Here is a 23,631-nt window from a genome sequence, read left to right on the forward strand (position 1 = left end):
GACAACCTCGAACAAGTCCTCCGCAGGCTCCAAGATGCAGGTCTACGACTGAAACGAGAAACATGCGTCTTTCTCATCAATGAAGTCCAATACCTGGGCCATAAGGTGAGCGCTGAAGGGCTGCAGCCAGTGGATGAACGAGTCAAAGCCATCGATGAGCTGGCTCAACCCAAGAATGTCAGAGAACTGAAGGCGTTCCTTGGGATGCTGAACTATTACGGCATATTTCTGCCCAATCTCGCAACCATGCTCGAACCACTTCATCAACTGCTGCGCAAAATGGTTCGATGGCACTGGGGACCAGCTCAGCGGAATGCGTTCGCACAAGCTAAGCAAAGCCTGAAATCGTCCAAAGTTCTGACGCACTATGACAGCAACAAGCCGCTCGTTCTCTCCTGCGACGCCAGCCCTTACGGAGTAGGGGCAGTGCTGTCACACGTCATGGAAGATGGCACGGAAATGCCAATAGGCTACGCTTCACGCAGTCTGAATAACGCCGAACGCAACTACTGGCAGCTGGATAAGGAGGGTCTAGCCATAGTCTACGGCGTTAAGAAGTTCCACACGTACTTGTACGGACGATGGTTCGTAATCAACACCGACCACAAGCCGCTTCTTGGGTTGTTCAGTAACAACAAGGCCATTCCACTAATGGCTTCGCCGCGAGTGATTCGCTGGTCGCTAACACTGGCAGCGTACGATTACGACATCACGTACAAACCTGGCTCAGCCAACGCCAACGCAGACGCGCTTAGCCGACTCCCACGATGAGCGACGGTATCACAAGCGCCAATACCAGGACAAATCGTCTTTCTGATGAGTGAGTTGGAGAAATCGCCCATCACTCCGTCGCGTGTTCACACCATGACACAGTGGGATCCGATTCTGTTTCATGTTCGTGAATACATCATGAACGGGTGGCCAGACAAACCACCGAATCATGATTTCAAGCCCTACTTCAGTCGCAAAGTGGAGCTGAGCGTTCACGAGGGTTGTCTTCTCTGGGGTCGTCGTGTTGTACTACCGCCCCAATGTCGCTCGCAAATGATCGAGGAAGTGCATGATGCCCATCCGGGTATTGTGAAGATGAAAGCGATCGCTAGAGGTTGTGTGTGGTGGCCTGGAATCGATAAGGACTTAGAGCACAAAGTCCGAGCGTGTTCAGAATGCCAAATGCATCAGCGGGATCCGCCCAAAGCACCATTGCATTCATGGGAGCATCCTAGTCAACCGTGGTCGCGAGTTCATGTTGATTATGCCGGCCCGGTACAGGGAAAGATGTTGCTTGTTCTCATCGACGCATATTCAAAATGGATTGAAGTACATATCACACGTGAATCAACCAGTGATGTCACTATGGACAAGCTTCGCTTCGTGTTCGCGACACATGGCCTTCCGCATACACTGGTTTCTGACAATGGCCCATGTTTCGCTAGCGAAAAGTTCGCAAAGTTCATGAAAGCGAATGGCATTCGTCATGTCAAAAGTGCGCCATACCATCCAGCAACCAATGGTCTCACAGAGCGCGCCGTGCAGACGGTGAAGGCAGCACTCCGCAAGATGTCGGGACCGCTGCAAACGCGTGTCGCTCGATTCCTCATCACGTATCGTTCAACGCCGCAAACTACTACAACGCAAACGCCGGCTGAAATGCTGATGAAAAGGGAAATTCGCACTCGTTTCAGCATCGCGGTGCCAGATGAAAGAGCGACCATTGGTGACAAACAATTCTCACAAATGTTGCACCACGATTCGCGCCCGGCTCGAGAATTTGAGGAGGGAGAGAGCGTACTAGTGCGCAACTACGCGAGAGGGGAGAAATGGGTACCAGGACGCATCGCAAAGAAGCTAGGTCCTGTCTTGTACCAGGTCGAGGTTCACGTCAATAGTGGAGAAATCTGGAAACGTCACGCAGACCAGATTCTGAAACGCGAAATCGACTCTCCCACAACCAACGAAACGGGAGATTCGATAGATTTCGACAGGGGTACGCCCACAGTGCACGATGAAGACGTCAACGAAAGAAGCGTTGCACAGGAAAACTTCAACGAAAGCAAACACGATGACACCGTCGAGGCCGCGACATCAGAGCGCAATGAAGAAAGCCATTCACGGCTTAAGCTGTACCCAAAGCAAAATAGAAAGCGACCCGATTACTACGGATTCTGACAACGGACGATTTTGACAACGGACTTGACTATACGGACTCGGTTATATAGACAATGTAAACGCAAAGAAAATTTGGTTATCATTAATAGAAAGGATGGTAACATGAATACTCTAATTCGGCATATTTGGGTGGTTAGGTTATTTGGTTGATAGAATTACTTTGAAGATGATATTCACATTCAAAATAAGAATTGGATATGTAAACTTTGATTTGGATTTAATTGGATAAAAAATGATGCACATTTTTTAGACTTACTTAATTTGGGTTTTGTTTTAGAAAAATACTTTGGAAACATAATGGATATAAAGATCATTATGATATTGGATTGTTCTATACGTATTAGTATGCTTTAGATGGAAGAAAAGTATCACAATTCTAAGGAAGGAGCTATGTGATGTATACATGCAACAATATGGTAAAGCTGCGCCTATGCATTGCGAAAACACACAGAGAGTTAAAATGGCGATCTTGTGTCCAGATGTGTCCTGTTCTGGTCTCCAACTGAATGCATGCTATTGAGAATGATACTGAGTAGAACGTATCAGTTTGTTGGTCCTCTCATTCAATGCTTCATTTAGACAATAGACAATAGACAATAGGTGCAGGAGAAGGCCATTCGGCCCTTCGAGCCAGCACCGCCATTCAATGTGATCATGACTGATCATTCTCAATCAGTACCCCGTTCCTGCCTTCTCCCCATACCCCCTGACTCCGCTATCCTTAAGAGCTCTATCTAGCTCTCTCTTGAATGCATTCAGAGAATTGGCCTCCACTGCTTTCTGAGGCAGAGAATTCCACAGATTCACAACTCTCTGACTGAAAAAGTTTTCCCTCATCTCCGTTCTAAATGGCCTACCCCTTAATCTTAAACTGTGGCCCCTTGTTCTGGACTCCCCCAACATTGGGAACATGTTTCCTGCCTCTAACGTGTCCAACCCCTTAATAATCTTATACGTTTCGATAAGATCTCCTCTCATCCTTCTAAATTCCAGTGTATACAAGCCTAGTCGTTCCAGTCTTTCAACATATGAGTCCTGCCATTCCGGGAATTAACCTAGTAAACCTACGCTGCATGCCCTCAATAGCAAGAATATCCTTCCTGAAATTTGGAGACCAAAACTGCACTCAGTACTCCAGGTGCGGTCTCACTAGGGCCCTGTACAACTGCAGAAGGACCTCTTTGCTCCTATACTCAACTCCTCTTGTTATGAAGGCCAACATTCCATTGGCTTTCTTCGCTGCCTGCTGTACCTGCATGCTTCCTTTCATCATCACCAAGACAAAGGACTTCCACCAATGCCCTCCAGGCCAACTGAACAGATGGGTGGCTCTGGACTCATTGGAGCACGTTCCATATCTTGACACTTTTCTCAACTGACTGCCATCAATGACGAGGTCCAGCATTCAGTCAACCAGTGCTACTCTATACAAGTTGCAATGACTTGTCTTCAAAAACAGCGACCTATGTTAGTCAACAAAGGATGAGGTGCATGGGGCTGTGGCATCAACTACCCTCTGAGGGGGCGCTGTGAACTGTTTCTGTATGTGCTGTTATGTTTGTGTGCCATCGTATGTTCGTTTCTTAGTACCTGAACTGATGTACAACGTGACTTTGGTCAACGTGGGTTGTTTTTAAATGTGCTATACAAATACAAATAAAATTGACTTGACTTGACTTGACTTGACCCTACTGCCAACTGTGCTTGTGATCACTAGTGAATCTTAATCTGGGGCTATGAAGCTCACTGTTAAGTGACTTCTGCACCAAACGCTCCCACCATACATGGATAGGGAGCCACTCTGGGAATGGTGGAAGGCTGGAATACTGTGGTGTCGAGGGACTCTAAACCTTGCACTGCACTTCTGTAACTGTAACACTCTAATGCTGTAACATTATATTCTGCACTGTGACATGTTTCTCTTTGCATTCCCTGTGGTACTTGTGTACGGCGTGAATGTACTCATGCATGGTATGATTTGACCGGATAGAATGCGGACAATGTTTCCCATTGTATCTAGGTGCACATGACAATAATAAACCATGCCAAGATATTTGCTGAGGCTGACCTGCTGAGTATTTTTAGCTTTTGATTTAGGTCTTCTGACGTGTAACTAGTTACTGTAAATATTGTGGCAGCCATGTGTTGTTGTCCGGTGTACAGTTGTCTGGGTACAACTGTTGAACATTAACATAGTTCAATTTATATGGAATTAATGGTATGGGTCCAATGGACATTGTGTCTGTTGGTTGCACTTGTATTCTAATCTCTACCTGGCTACAGGTATATTCTCCAACCAATTTCTGACAATATTTAAAGTGAGTTGTTTAAATGCACTGACTGATGCAGGTTAGAATGATAACTTCTGATGGCCATTTGCAGGATACCTGAAGACTGCTGCCTTGGAGGGCATTTCAAAGAACATACCATACATTAATACTAAATGTTTTATCAGCAAACATGATAAAAAGCAGCAAAGTGTTAATGGCTTCACAATGCATGCATTGCCTTACATGAAGTATGTTTTGCAGTAATGTTTTGCTACTACGAATTACTACTTTGGACAGAATAAGCCTCACATCAGGTTGTTGTCCATTAAATATTCTTTTCATTTTCAGTGGTTTACCCCTTGCATATCATCGTGCAGCCTATATCATCAAATGGAAGCTATTTTATTTCATTGGCACTCATTGCAAGCCGCATATTGATAAATAGGCCTCTATATACACGGTGTAAATTAAAATCAAATTACAGTACATGTTTGTTGTAAAACAGTTACAACACACGATGCCTCAGAAAAGCCACCAGCATCCACAAAGACTCTTCACACCCCTGCAACAGTCTGTTCGAACTTCTACCATCGGGCAGACGATACAAGGCCTTCTACGCCCGCACCTCCAGACTCAGGAACAGCTTCATCCCCAGGGCCATAGCTGCTATGAACCGGTCCTGCTGAGCCGGATAGTCACATCGCACAGTGAACCGGCACAGATCTACTTGCACTTTATTCTGTTTTAAACCTGTTACAATTTGTTTCATTGGGTTGTTTAAATTAATACTGACTAGCTAATTAAATTATTGCATCGTATGGGAGGCGTATTCCCAATCTGGTTGTACCCCTGTACAATGACAATAAAGATATATTGTATTGTATTGTATTTCTGCCCTCGTGTTTTGGTCATTTTTGGTCGTTGCTACCTTTCTCCCACAATCAATTTGTAGAACTCTCTTGACATTGCATTATATGCCAAGAAATCTGACCACAGAGCAAACCTTTCTTCAGACTCTACATTGGAAATTTAAACCTGGCATCAACAAGTTGGACACTGCCATATTGCTGATTGCTATAAATGTCACATCCTTGGCAAATGCATGAGATTGGTATTCAAAATAATGATTTGCTGCTTATTTGGGAGCCTTGCAGTGGAATAGGATTATAAACATAACACCAAGGCCGGCATTTATTCACAAAATGCTGGAGTAACTCAGCAGGTCAGGCAGCATCTCGGGAGAGAAGTTTCGGGTCGAGACCCTTCTTCAGACCGGCATGGTGGTGCAGTGGTCCATTTGCTGCCTTACAGCGCCATAGACCCGGGTTCGATCCTGACTACAGGTGCTTGTCTGTACAGAGTTTGTACGTTCTCCCGTGACCTGCGAGGGTTTTCTCCGGGATCTCCGGTTTCCTCCCACACTCCAAAGACGTACAGGTTTGTAGGTGAATTGGCTTGGTGTAATTGTAAATTGTCCCTAGCGTGTGTAGATAGTGTTAATGTGCGGGGATCGCTGGTCGGCGACCACTCGGCAGGGCCGGAGGTTCTATTTCCACGCTGTATCTCCAAACAAGACTATACAATGTGACATCATTCATATTGTAATATAACACAGGCATTTTACAAGAGGATTATCTTCAAAATTAGTAACCAAGGAGATGTTAGGGTAGGAGACCAAAATCTGTGTCAAACATTGAACCTGTTTAGGTGTGGCAGTGTAGTGTTAAATTACTAACTTGGTATTAAAATGCCAGGACTATTTAACTAGAGACTGGAGTTTAAAATCCGCACCATAGCAACTGGAGATTTTAACACGTAATTGAATAAATCTGAAATAAAATCCTGGCATCAGTAATGGTGATAATGAAAATTACCAGAGTGTCATTCATTAAATGTCTTTCCAGGTAGAAAATATGGTATTCCCAAAAGTCTGTGACTCTTCATCAACTTAACCCTTAATTGCACACTGAAACAGTCCAGCAAGCCATGCTGATTAGGATATCTGTAGGAAGGAACTGCAGATACTGGTTTAAACCAAAGATAGACATAAAAAGCTGGAGTAACTAAGCGGGACAGGCAGCATCTCTGGAGAGAAGGAATATGTGACGTTTCCGGTTGAGACCCTTCTTCAGTCTGAAGAAGGGTTTCTACCCGAAATGTCACATAATCCTTCTCTCCAGAGATGCTGCCTGTCCCGCTGAGTTACTCCAGCTTTTTGTGTCTATCTTCCGATTAGGATAGGGATTAATTGTTGGCCCAGCTTGTGGTACCAGTATCCTATTAATGAATATATGAAGCAAAACTTGCGATACATCTAAGAAGAGGAGAGACAGGTTCAGGGAACTGAGTGAGGCCAAGTCAATGCATGATCTGACTGTGCCAGAAATGACAAGTTCTTAAAAGAATGTTTTTACATTAAAGATGTCCTATGCAAGTCATTATAGACTAACAGGACTTTTGCACATGTTTTTGTAATTTTAGGTTGGCCATGTAAACCAATCCCATCGTTGGACACCTCAGAGGATTTTGAAACTATTCCTTCGAGTATGGATGAGCTTTCAAACTCCTCAGACATGGATGAAGAACTATCTAATAAAACGGTAAGAACATTTCTATTTCGACGGGTGGCCAGGTGGAATAATCTCCCTGTTGAGACATTTTTCAGAGAATGTCATTTTTTATGACTTATTCTTGTTACCAGTGAAGTAATCCACTTCTTTGAATGGGACTATGCACAAGGGCAAGGTCAAACTGAGATGCAATCTGAGACCAATGCCTAATTGAACATAGGCACAATAGCAATGGAGTTCATTCAACAATCAGGTCCTGGAATTCCACAGAATTCTCTAGTCATGCAGTAATTTTGGCAAGAGCCTGTGGCTGAACTAGATTGCCAACATTCTTCATAAATCAAAGGACCTGATGTTGAAAAGGCCATCCGTGCATTTTCTTATTTAGTTTAGAGATACAGCACGGAAACAGGCCCTTCGGCCCACCGGGTCCGCGCCGACTAGCGATCCCCGCACATTAACACCATCCTACACCCACTAGGGACAATTTTTTTACATTTTTCTATTTCGTACAAACTCCGTACAGACAGCATCTATAGTCGGGATCGAACCTGGGTCTCCGGTGCTGCATTCACTGTAAGGCAGCAACTCTACCGCTGCGCCACCATGCCACCCACAAAAAGTTGTATTCAGTATTAATAGCATTGGCCTGTCAGAGACCCAGATGGGATACTGGGTGCTGTTCCTCCAGATTGCACGGGGCCTCTCTCTGGCAATGGAGATCAAGAGGCCAAGGACAGAGAGGTCGGCATAGGAATGGGAAGAGGGGTTAAAATGGTTAGCAACAGAGATATCCAGCAGGCCTTGGTGGAAAAATGTTCGTCGATACAGTCTCGCTGATGTAAAGGGGCAACATCGGCAGCACTGAATGCAGTAGACGTGTTTCCAAGAGATGCATGTGAATCTGTGAGTAGCCTTGACGGGCTGCTGCGGTTCCTGGATAGAGGTGAGGGAAGAAGTATAGGGACGGGTGTTACATCTTCTGCAATTGCAGGGGAAAGAAGCTGGGAAGAGATGAGTGAATCAAGGAGGGAGTAGTTTCGAGGGAAAGCAGAAAAGGGGAGAGGGTGACTGGTGGGATCACATTGAAGGTGGCAGAAATGTCATGCCAGAGAACGGTGTGTTGACTGGGGAAGTTGGTGGGGTGAAAAGTGAGGACCAGGGGGACTCTATCCTTCTTACATCTGAGGGGGTGGGGAACAAGAGCAGAACTGCAGTACACAGAGAAGATGCACTGAGGGATCTACCCACATTAGCAGGGGAAACCACATTTACCGATGTAATAGGACATCTCGGATGTCCGAGAGTGGAGAGCCTCGTCGTCGTGTTACGCTCAGGATTCCGGCATTCGCTGCTCCTTGAGCCTGAACATAAATGTAGGTGGGTTTTTGGTACGTTTTTAGACGACACCAAAATTGGTGACGTTGCGGACAAAGCTGTCCATGAATACAGTGGGATATAGATAAGCAGCAGAAATTGGCGGTGATCAGGCAGGTGGAGTTTAATCCGAGCAAGTGTGAGGTGTTGCCCTTTGTGAGGTTGAATGTCAGGGGAAAGTATGCAGTTAATGGCAAGATTTTTAACAGCATTGATGTGCAGAGGGGTCTTGGGGTCCTAATCCATAGCTCCATAAAATGGCAAAACAAGGAGATAGAGTGGTAAAGAATGCATATGGTCACTTGCCTTCATTGGTCGGGCATTGAGTATAATGGTCTGGATGTCATGTTTCAGCTTTTTAGGACTTTGGTTAGGCCACATTTGGAGTATTGTATGCGTGGATCGTCACCTTGTGGTGGTGGAGAAGCTTGTGTGGTCCTGAGATCCTGAGAGCGATGCTGTCTGGAGCTACGCTCCTGGTAGGGTCACCCATGGCGGTAAGGTCGAGGGGGAGGTCCCTGACAAAGAGCAATCCAACCAAGACCTCAACGGTGGAACAGGCGGAGGATGATCGCTGACTTTAGTGGAGCGTCACAACGGCTGGGAAGGCGGATGGATGAAGGCTGCAGCAGAAAAGGGTCCCCGGTCGTCTTGGACTCCACGCCACTGGATCCTGACCCAGATCTGTCAAGGACCGTGTGGTGGCTGTCTGTGCACCTGTCTCCGCACGCTAAACCAAGTCACGCACAGGTGTCCTAAAGAGGACAGCCATACTCGCTTCGAGTGACCGCCGATGATGGACGCATTTTTGGTCACCCCATTACAGAATAGATGGGGAGGATTTGGAGAGGGTGCTGAACAGCTTTACCAGAATACTGCTTGGATCAGAGGGCATTAGGTATAAGTTGAGGTATAAGCTGAGGTTGGATAAACTTAAGTTTTCTCTGGAGCATCGGATGCTGAGGGGAGACCTGATGGAAGTATATAAATTTATGAGAGGCAAAGAAATGGTAAACTATCAAAACCTTTTTCCCACGATGGAAATGTCAAAGAATAGAGCACATAGCTTGAAGGTGAACATTTCAAAATGTAAAGGACATGTGTGGGGTAGGGATTGTTTTTACACAGAGTTGCGTATGCCTGGAACGCTCTGCAGGAATGGTGTGCAGGGCGGATAACACCAAGGCATTTCAGATGCTTTTAAATATGCAGATAAATAGGGAATAGAGAGATATGGATCATATGAATCCAGAGGGGATTATTTAACATGGTATCATGTTTGGCACATACATTGTGGGTTATAAGGTCATAAGAGATGGGATCACAATTCGGCCCATCAAGTCCATTCAATTATGACTGATCTATCTCTCCATCCTAACCCCATTCTCTGCCTGCTTATAACCCTTGACATCCGTACTAATCATGAATCTATCCATTGATGGCCTCCACTGCCTTCAGTGGCAAAGAATTCCACAGATTCACCACGCTCTGACTAAATAAATTCCTCCTCATCTCCTTCCTAAAGGAACGTCCTTTAATTCTGAGGCTATGACCTATCATATCATATCATATCATATATATACAGCCGGAAACAGGCCTTTTCGGCCCTCCAAGTCCGTGCCGCCCAGCGATCCCCGTACATTAACACTATCCTACACCCACTAGGGACAATTTTTACATTTTCCCAGCCAATTAACCTACATACCTGTACGTCTTTGGAGTGTGGGAGGAAACCGAAGATCTCGGAGAAAACCCACGCAGGTCACGGGGAGAACGTACAAACTCCTTACAGTGCAGCACCCGTAGTCAGGATCGAACCTGAGTCTCCGGCGCTGCATTCGCTGTAAAGCAGCAACTCTACCGCTGCGCTACCGTGCCGACCTCTAGTCTTAGACTCTCCCACTAGTAATAATAATAATAATAAGTATTTATTTTATATAGTGCCTTATCAGGTGCTCAAAGCGCTTTACATAACAATCAAACATAAAAACAAACAGACAAACTATCCTAACGGAGAAGCGGCGAATAAACAACGCCAGCGTCCTCTCACGTCAGTAGAGAACAAAAAGCACAGGACACACAGATACAATTTTTACACAATTTTTTTACACAGCCATCACAGTGATTGCTCTAGGCACACCCTCACTGTGATGGAAGGCAAAGTCTTATCTCCTCCTGATTTCTTCTTCCGTGGTGCCACGAGGTGATCGAGGCTCCCAACTTTTTGAAGCCCCCACTGGGCGATGGAAAGTCCCAGGGCCGAGCCGAGCAGGCCGATGAAAGTCCTGAGCCCCCACTGGGCGATTGAAAGTCCCAGGGCCGAGCCGAGCAGGCCGATGAAAGTCCTGAGCCCCCACCGGGCGATGGTAAGTCCCAGGGCCGAGCCGAGCAGGCCGATGAAGGTCCTGAGCCCCCACCGGGCGATGGTAAGTCCCAGGGCCGAGCCGAGCAGGCCGATGAAGGTCCTGAGCCCCCACCGGGCGATGGAAAGTCCCAGGGTCGAGCCGAGCAGGCCGATGAAGGTCCTGAGCCCCCACTGGGCGATGGAAAGTCCCAGGGCCGAGCCGAGCAGGCCGATGAAAGTCTTGAGCCCCCACCGGGCGATGGAAAGTGCTGCGGCCGAGCCACGCAAGGCGATGAAGGGCCTGCGAGCGGGTTGATCATACCTCGCACTTCGGGGCGGTTGAAGCTGCTACGGCTGGAGCTCCCGAAAGCCGGTCGCCAGCCAGGGACCTGCGAACTCCCGATGTTGCGGTCTGCAGGGCCCACTGCCGAAGCCTCCGAGATGGTAAGTCCAGGCCCTGCGACCGGAGTTTTCAAGGTCGATCCCAGCTGGAGGCCGCCGACTCCACGATGTTAGGCCGTAGCGCGAACGGAGATACGACACGGTAAAGGTCGCATCTCCGTTGAGGAGGAGATTTGAAAAAAGGTTTCCCCCAACCCCCCCCACCACCCCCCACATACACAGAGTTAAAAATAAAATAAAACGTACAATTAAACGATGACAGACAAAAAAACAAAACAAAAAAAAAGACAGAGAGACTGCCGGTGAGCCGCAGCTGCAGAACACAGCCACGCCCCAACTAGTGGAAACATCCTCTCCACATCCACTCTATCCAAGACTTTCTCTATTCTGTACGTTTCAATGAGGTCCCCCCTCATTCTTCTAATTCCAGCGAGTACAGGCCCAGTGCCGACAAACGCTCAAAGGACAGGTCAAAGGACATGTTATATAGGAAGGAACTGCAGATGCTGGGTTAAACCAAAGATAGACACAAAAAGCTGGAGTAACTCAGCGGGACAGGCAGCATCTCTGGAGAGAAGGAATGTGTGACGTTTCAGGTCAAGACCTTCATGTTCTTGTGCTGTATTCATTATGCTCCTTTAAAATGTCTGTGCTACTGATTAATTACGATGTTTTGGAGAGAGAAAAGATGGAAGTGAGGATGGTGTTTATTGTGACGGTTTCTGAAAGCACTGAATCTAAACGATTAATTGCTCCCAGTTGGTGTAGTGTAAGCTTCCAAATGTTATGAGGCAAATGTAAAGATAGGCTACATATTTCTACAACTGAAATGTGGTAATAGGTGATTTGTGAGCGAATTGTTTCAAAGTCTTTTGATTCAGAGCCACAAAGTATATACCAGATGTGATAAATTGTACTCCATGAAATAACTTGTTCTGTTTGTGTATTTTAAGGCTATCCACAGAAACACAGTTTCTGCATCGTCCAAGAAACCTGGTTGTAAAATAAAGCCAACTGTTTATTTCTGTTATTACCCTGAATGGTTTGTGTAACGGTGTATAAAATCACAATCTATCTTCATTGTATTAGCCCGCACTACATTAACTTTTTTGAATTCCATCAGTCGAGATTCGACTTGGCTGTTTATGCTTCGCACATTTGTTTGTTTGTTTCAGACTCCAAGCCTGCTCTGTGCAGAGGGCATTTGTGAATCTAATTCCATTGAGGAACTGGCAGTACAGAATGGCGAAGTTGGTGAGATGCGACACGAGGGAGAAGAGGGACAGTGGTGAGTTCAATCACAAGTAAACGAAGGGGTGGAAAATATAGCTGGCAGCAGAAAATTCCAGTGCCTGGAGATTTTGTCGTGCCTGAGGATGGATTATACATACTGGGCCTCCAGTCTCTTGAGTTTAGATGATTAAGGTTTGGTCTCATTGAGCCGTACAAAATCATCTTCAGGGTTTTGCAGGCTGGGTGTACTGCTAATATTTTCCCCCCAGCAGGGTTATTTGGAACCAGGGATCATAGTCTGAGAGTAAGGGTTCAGTCAGTCAGGACAGAAATTAAAATTAATATCTTCCCACAGAGGGTGATGGATCGTTGGAATTCCCTACCCGAGAGAAGCATGGAAGCTTCGTAACTCAGCGGGTCAGGCAGCATCTCGGGATAGAAGCACTGGGTGACGTTGCAGGTCGAGACCCTTCTTCAGACCTTCGGAAGGGTCTCGACCCGAAACGTCATCCATTCCTTCTCTCCAAAGATGGTGCCTGTCCCGCTGAGTTACTCCAGCATTTTGTGTCTATCTTCAATGCAAACCAGCATCTGTCGTTCTTTCCTGCACATGGAGGCTCAATTGCCGAATATGGTCAAGGCAAAGACTGATAGATCTGTATATCATATCATATCATATCATATATATACAGCCGGAAACAGGCCTTTTCGGCCCTCCAAGTCCGTGCCGCCCAGCGATCCCCGTACATTAACACTATCCTACACCCACTAGGGACAATTTTTTTTACATTCACCCAGCCAATTAGTGCAGAAACATGACACTGAGGTAAAAGATTTAATGAATGGCTGAACAGACCCAAGGAGCTGAATGTCTTTTTCCTGCTTCTATTTCTTACGGACTTACATTCCTCTGAAATTGCAATCATCTAGCACTCCACAGTTGCCTTGTGTAGACTTATGTAGACATAGTGTAGACGTGGATAGTACTGGCTAAATCTACAATGTACTTACAGCAGCACAAGTTAATACAATTAAAAATCAAATTTGGTGTAGCAGTGGGCAGTTTCCTGCATTAAATGATGTCAGGGCTCGAGTCCTTACAATCCCTCCTATACTAAGCCACGACACTGATCCAGGCATGGTGTCTTGATGTATTTTGCAAATAGCAAACAAACAGAGAGCAATAGGATGAAGGGTAGAGTGGATGTGGCAATTGTACCCTCTCTACCCAAGCAGTCTTGGACAACAACCCTGAGACCTTAATGAGGGGGTGGAGAGGTGAGAAGAGGCCAGAGAGGCTTCTCAGCATCGCATTGAGGAGCAGCTGGTAGAAGATTGTCACCGAACTACCCTCACCAACTGACACAACGAGAACATTGGAGTAATGCCCAATGCAATGATTCGCCAGTCACGTCAAGTGCTTAACCCTGGAACTGCAAATCCCATGTGCTGCAGGTGGCTGCAATGATTGTACCTCCTCCACAAACCCATGGCCTTGGAGTTGTACAGCCTGGAAACAAGTCCCCCAGCCCACCTTGTCCATGCTCACCAAGTTGGCATTCTGGGCTGCCCCTTTTTGCCCATACTTGGCCCATATCCCTCTCAGTCCTACCTCTCCATAAATCTGCTTGTGTCTGTTGAAAGTCGTAATTGCATTTGCTTCAATAGTTTCCTCTGGCAGCTCATTCCAAATACCCTCTGGGTGAAAAAGGTTGCCCCTGAGATCCCTCTTAAATCTCACATGCTCAAACATAAGCCCTCTAGTTTTAGAATCCTCTACCCTCTCTAATCACGTTTGGTATTACCATCACTGATTCCCCCCTCACTGTCAGCATCCTGCGGCACATTATTGACTGGGTCACCTATAAGAACATAAGGTAGGCTCAAAATGCTGGAGTAACTCAGCGGGTCAGGCAGCATCTTGGGAGAGAAGGAATGGGTGACGTTTCGGGTCGAGACCCTTCTTCAGACTGTAAAACATAAAAACATTGTGGCTATAAACACAAGGTAGGTATCTTCCATCAGTCTGAAGAGGGTCTGACCCAAAACATCACCTGCCCATTCCTTCCACAGAAGCTGGCTGACCCATTGAGTTTCTCCAGAAGTATATTTTTGTTTAAAACGATATACTTTGTCTCAAAAACCTTGCATACAATATCTGGGTCCACATATATCCACATAGACTGTAGCAACTATCTCTGTGTTTGAAGTCTGAAGAAGGGTCTCGACCCGAAACGTCACCCATTCCTTCTCTCCAGAGATGCTGCCTGTCCCGCTGAGTTACTCCAGCATTTTGTGTCTATCTTCGATTTAAACCAGCATCTGCAGTTCTTTCCTACATTTCTCTGTGTTTTGTGTGTTTCAGTCAAGTAAGAAGTCTGGTAACCTATCAAGCAAGATGGATTCCTGCCACCCTTCTCCAAACAGTTGGCTCAGAGCTAAACCCGAATGAGACTGATAACCATTCAGGTCAGAACCAGAGTTCTTATTTAGCTTGTTAGTGAGATCATGCTTTCACAATGCAGCTATTGTTTAGGGAGTTGACTATTTAATTTAGTTCATAACCAAATGTAGTGTGAAAATAATTACAGTTAAATTTAAAAAACAGTCTAAGAATAAAGGGGAGGCCATTTAAAACTGAGGTGAGAAGAAACTTTTTCACCCAGAGAGTTGTGAATTTGTGGAATTCTCTGCCACAGAAGGCAGTGGAGGCCGATTCACTGGATGAATTTAAAATACAATACAATACAATATCATTATTGTCATTGTACAAGAACAACAAGATTAAGAATGCCACTTTCATATCGATGCTATATCGATATCGAAGAGTTAGATAGAGCTCTAGGGGCTAGCGGAATCAAGGGATACGGGGAGAAGGCAGGCACGGGTTACTGATTGTAGATGATCAGCCATGATCACAATGAAAGGCGGTGCTGGCTCGAAGGCCCAAATGGCCTCCTCCTGCACCTATTTTCTATGTTTCTATGTTTCTCTGTGGATAATAAACCTTTTATCTATTTTTGGACCATAAACCATGGGACAGACTCCAAGGGAATTCCCAAAGCTTTGTTTACTGCTTGAGTATTGTGATTGCACTGGTTAGTCCATAAATGGACTACATCTGGAAATACTTTCAGAGTTGTGCTATCAGTTGTCAGATCCCCTGGACAGTGACATCTGACATATAATGCAGCTTGAGTATTATAATCCCACACATCTCATTCATGTGTGTGCAGTTTTGGTCTCCTAATTTGAGGAAGGACGTCCTTGCTATTGAGGCAGTGCAGCGTAGGTTCACAAGGTTAATCCCTGGGATGGCGGGACTGTCATATGAGGAAAGATTGGAAAGACTGGGCTTGTATTCACTGGAATTTAGGATGAGAGGGGATCTTATAGAAACATATAAAATTGTAAAGGGACTGGACAAGCTAGATGCAGGAAAAATGTTCCCAATGTTTGGGGAGACCAGAACCAGGGGCCACAGTCTAAGAATAAAGGGGAGGCCATTTAAAACTGAGGTGAGAAAAAACGTTTTCACCCAGAGAGTTGTGAATTTGTGAAATTCTCTGCCACAGAAGGCAGTGGCGTCCGATTCACTGGATGAATTTAAAAGAGAGTTAGATAGAGCTGTAGGGGCTAGTGGAATCAAGGGATATGGGGAGCAGGCAGGCACAGGTTACTGATTGTGGATGATCAGCCATGATCACAATGAATGGCGGTGCTGGCTTGAAGGGCCAATTTGGTCTCCTCCTGCACCTATTGTCTATGTTTCTATGTTTCTATGACACGTGACTGGGATATATCACAAATCTACAGTCATTGGACTGAAGAGAGGCCAAAACCTCTGACATAGCATTTATTAAATGCAAAGAAAGTTTAAATTTCTTGAGAATGAGAGTTTATGTCAAGAACAGTGGAACCAAAAACTACACCAGTTACTCCCAATAAAAGCTGGGTAAAATTCATCAGAACAGTACAGAGAGTGAATAATAGCTGCATGTGAATTGTGTGCTTCAAATCAATTTTAGTGGCTTACCACACCAAACCTGCACAACCAGCTCCTTGGTGTCGAGGTTCAGAGATAGTGCATGCAGCCTTTGTTTTTCTTGCGATTGCATCTTTGCTAAGTGGCTTTGTGAGGGTGGTGCAGTGGTAGAGTTGCTGCCTTACGGCGAATGCAGCGCTGGAGACCCGGGTTCCATCCCGACTTCGGGTGCTGTCTGTACGGAGTTTGTACGATCTATCCGTGATCTGCGTGGGTTTTCTCCGAGATCTTCGGTTTCCTCCCACACTCCAAAGACGTACAGGTTTGTAGGTTAATTGGCTTGGTAAATGTAAAACTTGTCCCTAGTGTGTGTAGGATAGTGTTAATGTGCGGGGATCGCTGGTCGGCGCGGACCCGGTGGGTCGAAAGGCCCTGTTTCCACACTGTGTCTCTAAACTAAACTAAACTAAACCTTTCTCCCAGGCTGGAAATGTCAAAGGTTTGAGGGCATAGCTTTCACGTGAGAGGAGCAGAGTTTAACGGTGATATGCGAGGAGAGTTTTTTAACACAGAGAATGGTGGGTACTTGGAGCATGCTGACAAAGGTGGTGTTGGAGGCATATACGATAGACGCAATTAAATGGCTTTTAGTTAGGCACATGGATGTGCAAGGAATGGAGGGATATGGACCACGTGCAGGCAGAGGAGATTAGCTTATCTTAGGGTCATGCTTGGCACAGACATTGTGGGCCGAAGGGCTTGTTCATGTGCTATACTGTTCTGTGTTCTACGCTAAAGGAATGCTGGTGTACTCATGTTTTCCCATCCGGATATGGTGGTTATCAGGGAGCAGTATGGTCCATTTAGCCTATTTAATTGGTCGGAAGGAACTACAGATGCTGGTTTAAACCGAAGGTAGACACAAAAAGCTGGAGTAACTCAGGGGGACAGGCAGCATCTCTGGAGGGAAGGAATGGGTGATGTTTCTGGTCCAGACCCTTCTTCAGACTGAAGAAGTCTGTAGAAAGGTCTCGAGCCGAAACATCACCCATTCCTTCTCTCCAGAGATGTTTCGGGTCGAGACCTTTCTTCAGACTGAAGAAGGGTCTTGACCTGAAACATCACCCATTCCTTCTCTCCAGAGATGCTGCCTTTCCCCCTGAGTTACTCCAGCTTTTAGTGTCTATCTTCTATTTAATTGGTGACTGCCTAATTAATATATTGCATAACCAATTCAACGGCCAGGCTTAGTGTCTGCTTCAAGATAGTCTCCCAGGTGAAAGTCAGCAAACCCATTAACATTGTCTAAATGACCTTGGAAATGTTATGGGATAGGAACAGAACCGACTTCCTCCAGTTTACAACAAATTGGATAAGCTCCAAAAAGTAACTTCTCTTCCAGTGTTACACTGAGTAAAGAAAGGTACCATCCTATCAGTTAAGCCAACCAGCAAGTCGCAGGTTTCAACACACGTGACTGAACTGGCTAGTCACTATGAGTATTCCTGGTGAGATGCTGTCGCTGGTGATGCAGGGAATGGAGGGAAATCATTGACTGCTCTAAAGTGACTCGTGCTGCTGATGTAAGGTGAGCGAGCATCATTGCGCTCAGCTGTCATTTGTGTAAATGAAAATATACCCCATTACACGAGGACAAAAGGGGAATAAATCCAGGGTCTGAAAGGAATGTGGACCACATCTAGTTTTACACAGACATTTCAGTGTCATGGAGTCATTGAAATTTGACAGTGAAGAAGAATTGACCCAGCATGTTCACCATAACTATAATGAGCACTAGGTTACGCCCACTTCCCAGCCCCAGGTCCATTGTCCGGTAGGTTCTGAGGCTCCACATCGCATCCGCATGCTTTTTAAATATGGTAGCAGTACCTGCGAGACAAGGTATCACAAAATGCTGGAGTAACTCAGCAGGTCAGGCAGCATCTAGGAGAGAGGGAATGGGTGACATTTCGGGTCGAGACCCTTCTTCAGACTGATGTCAGGGGGGCAGGACAAAGAAAGGATATAGGTGGAGACAGGAAGACAGTGGGAGAGAGCTAGATAGAGCTCTTAAGGATAGCGGAGTCAGGGGGTATGGGGAGAAGGCAGGAACGGGGTACTGATTGAGAATGATCAGCCATGATCACATTGAATGGTGATGCTGGCTCGAAGGGCCGAATGACCTACTCCTGCACCTATTGTCTATTGTCTATTGAGAACTGGGAAGGGGAGGGGAAAAGAGGGACAGAGGAACTATCTAAAGTTGGAGAAGTCAATGTTCATACCACTGGGCTGCAAGCTGCCCAAGCGAAATATGAGGTGCTGTTCCTCCAATTTCCGGTGGGCCTCACTATGGCACTGGAGGAGGCCCATGACAGAAAGGTCAGACTGGGAGTGGGCGGGGGAGTTGAAGTGCTCAGCCACCGGGAGATCAGGTTGGTTAAGGCGGACAGAGTGGTGGTGTTGAGCGAAACGATCGCCAAGCCTGCGTTTGGTCTCGCCGATGCAGAGAAGTCGACATCTGGAACAGCGGATACAATAGATGAGGTTGGAGGAGGTGCAGGTGAACCTCTGTCTCACCTGGAAAGACTGTTTGGGTCCTTGGATGGAGTTGAGGGGGGAGGTAAAGGGACAGGTGTTGCATCTCGTGCGGTTGCAGGGGAAAGTGCCCAAGGAGGGGGTGGTTTGGGTAGGAAGGGACGAGTGGACCAGGGAGTTACGGAGGGAACGGTCTCTGCGGAACGCAGAAAGGGGAGGAGATGGGAAGATGTGGCCAGTGGTGGGGTCCCGTTGTAGGTGACGGAAATGTTGGCAGATGATTTGTTGGATATGCTGGCTGATGGGGTGGAAGGTGAGAACGAGGGGGATTCTGTCCTTGTTACGAATGGGGGTAGGGGGAGCAAGAGCGGAGCTGCGGGATGTAGAAGAGACCCTAGTGAGAGCCTCATCTTTAATGGTAGAAAGCCCCGTTTCCTGAAGAACGAGGACATCTCGGAAGCCCTAGTGTGAAACACCTCATCCCGGGCGCAGATGCGGCGTAGACGGAGGAATTGGGAGTAGGGGATAGACTTTTTGCAGGAGACAGGGTGGGAAGAAGTGCGAGTCAGTGGGTTTATAGTAGATGTCAGTCACTAGTCTGTCTCCTGTGATGGAGATGGTGAGGTCCAGAAACGGGAGGGAGATGTTAGAGATAGTCCGGGTGTATTTAAGGGCAGGATGGAAATTGGTAGTGAAGAGTATGAAGTCAGTGAGTTCTGCATGGGTACAAGAGGTAGCACCAATGCAGACGTCGATGTAGCGGAGGTAGAGTTCGGGGATGGGGCCAGTGTACGTCTGGAACAGGGATTGTTCGACGTACCCGACAAAGAGGCAGGCGAAGCTAGGGCCCATGCGAGTGCCCATAGCTACGCCTCTGGTTTGTAGGAAGTGGGAGGAGTCAAAGGAGAAGTTGTTGAGGGTAAGAACCAGCTCTGCTAGGCGGAGGAGAGCGTTAGTAGATGGGGATTGGCTGGTTCTACGGTCGAGGAAGAAACGGAGGGTTTCGAGACCATCCTTGTGGGGGATGGAAGTGTAGAGTGACTGGACATCCATGGTAAAGATGAGGGAGTGGGGGCCTGGCAACCGGAAGTTATCGAGGAGATGGAGAGCGTGTGAGATGTCTTGGATGTAGGTGGGGAGGGATTTAACCAGGGGGGATAGGATGGAGTCGAGGTAGGTAGAGATAAGTTTGGTGGGACATGAGCAGGCAGAGACAATGGGTCTGCCGGGACAGTTCTGTTTATGGATTTTAGATAGAAGGAAAAACCAGGCCGTGCGGGGCTGGGGAACTATGAGTTTGGAGGCATTCGAGGGTAGAGCGCCGGAAATGGTGAGGTCAGTGATAGTGTTGGTGATTAAGGTCTGGTGCACGTCAGACAAGTCAGACAATGCATTTAGACCCATGCTGTTTGCTTACCTCACGACAGGGTATATTCCTTACAGCAACTAAATCCATGATCTCTAGTTACTGACCTCTGCAAATGGAAAATAGGCCCTTCCTAATTCAATCATAATTTATACATCTCAATTCAATCTCTCTTTTTTTCCTTTGATTAAAACAAAACTGGTATAGTTCAGATGGCTTTTCCAAACATCTATAATATTTAACTCTTGGAAATCTCCACCACATCCTCACCCCTGCCACATCCTTCCTGTGGTTGATAGCTGCAACCGTGGTCCATGTCCAGCCGGACTATTTCCTTCATACAGCGTATGCAATGTAATTAGGGTTGCCAACTGTCTCACTCCCAAATAAGGGACAAAAGATGGCGTCACCGCCCGCGCCCCACGTGACCTCACCCAGCCAGCGGCCACATGCTCCCACTGCACCAATGGCGGCCGCCCGGGCCGGGAGACGGGTTGCTGCGCAACCTCCGTTCCGCAAACACACTCGGCCCCTCTCCCCGAACACACTCCGTTAGCCTACACTGTCTGGGCCTACAGCAGCCCCCGGGGCTATAGTGTCCAGGCCTACAGCGGCCCCCAGGCTTACAGCGGCCCCCGGGCCTACAGTGTCCGGGCCTACAGTGTCCGGCCCTACAGTGTCCAGACCTACAGTGTCCGGGCCTACAGTGTCCGGGCCTACAGTGTCCGGGCGTACAGTGTCCAGACCTACAGTGTCCGGGCCTACAGTGTCCGGGCCTACAGTGTCCAGGCCTACAGTGTCCGGCCCTACAGTGTCCGGGCCTACAGTGTCCGGGCCTACAGTGTCCGGGCCTACAGTGTCCGTGCCCACAGCGCCCCACGGACCTAATACAGGGCAAGAATGGTGCCGTACGGGTCTAACCAATCTAGCCCAAAAAACTGGATGCCCCGGCTAATATGGGACAGTTGGCAACCCAAAATGTAATTGACAAAGAAAGCACTTGCAATGAAATGATAAATGACCTTTCCCATGTTTCAGATTTTTACAGCGATGCGTGTACAGCGGCGTTTGCTGACTGTGAAGACAAGGAGAGTGCACACTTGGAACACTACACTTCAGGGACCAGGGCTGAAAGCTGATCATATAATGTCCCTCTTCATCTCTCAGACCTCAGGCTTCAGTCGGGCCTACAACAACCAAGGTTCTTGGTGCACGTCAGTAGCTGGGCACACGATGTGAGAAAGTACATGTTACTGGTGAAAAACTGTGCAGCTGTGTGTAAAGAATTGGGTTTGTTTGTAATGGATTAATTTCTTCATGACAAATGCCCCTCGGTCGTGTAACAGGTATGTGAGTGTTAGCAGGGGCAAGTTCCTGACGACATATCCAGTTCTGTTTTTGCAGTTAAGGTTTTGGCTTCCCACTTATCTATTTTGGTTGATGGAGCAAAGCACAGTAAATACAGTTGAAAGAGGAACAATAAAATCTGCAGTCAAGTTTCTCACATGTCGTGATGACCCATGTTTCCCAAGCACACAGGTAACTTGACTCACCTGTCTCCTGTGGTGTTTCTGGTCAAGAAAAATAACCAAATGGAAAGATACCAAGAAAATAAACTATGCCTCATTGTGGGTGCATTGATATTGCTCATGCCATGTGAAAAGAATTTTCTCAAGAAATGATTTTTGATCTGCAGAGGAAATGTGGTCAATTCACAAGTTGTGGATGACTATGACCTATTTAATCAACTTTTGCTCAACTCACCGTGACCGTTAAATGCACCCTTGAGACAACCACTGTGGGGACGAAGAACATGTGAAGATGTCCAAACTGTTGTCAAGTACTGTATGAAGGCTGTATGATGATTCAGCTTGCATGTTGTGATTGTATTTTATTGAACATTTCAAAACGATCCTTCAAAGAAAAAAGATTCAACAATCTTGAAAAGTATAGTGAGTCTTCTAAAGTAAAGACCTTTAAAGATTGGTTAATGTGAAATGTTTTATGTACCTTTAACAGAAATAGGTGTCAATTTATGCAAGAGGTGTTATCGGTTAATTCATGTCTTGAGGTGAATTTAAAAAACAGGAACCAATGTTTTAGTGTAAAATTTAGGCAGACAATGAGGAACATAACAAGAGTGTTTCATGATCTTGTGAGGTAGAGTATAGCGAATATTCACCTTCCCCAGAAGTCAGAGCAATCAGTGCAATCAGTGATACCGGGGATTCAGTGGCCAAAACGGTTGTCATTTTAATTTAGCTTATAAGGAACAACAGTTTGGTTACAGAAATATCAAGATTCAATGTAAATTTTGAATAAACACACAGCATTTCTCTTTCAATTTGCTGCATAGGTCAGTTTACAGTCATGCTCTGCAATTTATTCTTGATATTTCAGTGACCGTGTCAACAGCATACACGATAAAGCTTCTTTGAAGCAATATTGCTATGTTTATTTTATTTTTATTTTTTTAAACCATGAAAATCGAAAATCTTGTAGATGTTGGAATTCTGAAACGGAAACAAAATGCTAGAAATACTTAGTATGTGGAAAGAGAAATGAAGTTAACATTCAGATTGAAGTCCTTTCGTCAGAACGGGGAATGGGAGAAGACAAGTTGATTTCAAGTTAGAGAGAGTGAGGATGAGGGAGGAATGGGAATAGGAGAAAGGGAATATCCCAGAACAGTGAATGAATGCGTTTGGTGGAGAGAGACCAGTTGGATCTCAGCTCAAGGGAGTAATGGAAAGCCCTCACACCATGCTGGTGCTGTATGGAGGTACTGAGGGATTGTACATCCGTGATGAAGATAAACCAGCTATGATCAGGAAATAGAAAACTGTCAATGTGACATTTTATTTATATTAAGATAAAGATAAAATTCCAAACTTCATTTCAGTAAGTTCAGAATTTTATCTACAGTGCCGACCATGTTTGGGACAAAGACCCATCATTTATTTATTTGCCTCTGTGCTCCACAATTTGAGATTTGTAATAGAAAAAAAGTGCATATTGTCAGATTTTAATAAAGGCCATTTTTATACATTTTGGTTTCATCATGTAGAAATTACAGTTGTGTTTATACATAGTCCCCCTATTTCAGCGCATCATAATGTTTGGGACACATGGCTTCACAGGTGTTTGTAATTGCTCAGGTGTGTTTAATTGCCTCCTTAATGCAGGTCTAAGAGAGCTCTCAGCACCAACTTTCCTCCAGTCTTTCCATCACCTTTGGAAACCTTTATTGCTGTTTTTCAACATGAAGACCAAAGTTGTGCCAATGAAAGTCAAAGAAGCCATTATGAGACTGAGAAACAAGAATAAAACTGTTAGAGACATCAGCCACACCTTAGGCTTACCAAAATCAACTGTTT

General features: G+C 46.0%; 1 protein-coding gene across 4 annotated transcripts in view; it reads left to right on the forward strand.

Moving 5' to 3' along the window:
* mcf2l2 (MCF.2 cell line derived transforming sequence-like 2) overlaps window positions 1-23,193 on the forward strand; it is a 327,596-nt gene extending 304,403 nt beyond the window's left edge. For 3 of the 4 annotated variants that reach the window (XM_078410194.1, XM_078410195.1, XM_078410197.1), the window contains 4 exons: window positions 6,921-7,039; window positions 12,308-12,420; window positions 14,731-14,834; window positions 21,293-23,193. In XM_078410194.1, coding sequence (XP_078266320.1) covers window positions 6,921-7,039; window positions 12,308-12,420; window positions 14,731-14,834; window positions 21,293-21,393 — 437 coding nt within the window. In that variant the 3' untranslated portion in view covers window positions 21,394-23,193. The remainder of the gene's footprint in view (window positions 1-6,920; window positions 7,040-12,307; window positions 12,421-14,730; window positions 14,835-21,292) is intronic. The other variant, XM_078410198.1, reaches the window with a different exon arrangement.
* The last annotated feature ends 438 nt before the right edge of the window (window positions 23,194-23,631 follow it).

This window comes from Rhinoraja longicauda, chromosome 13, assembly GCF_053455715.1.
Source record: "Rhinoraja longicauda isolate Sanriku21f chromosome 13, sRhiLon1.1, whole genome shotgun sequence".
Taxonomy (NCBI): Eukaryota; Metazoa; Chordata; class Chondrichthyes; order Rajiformes; family Arhynchobatidae; genus Rhinoraja; species Rhinoraja longicauda.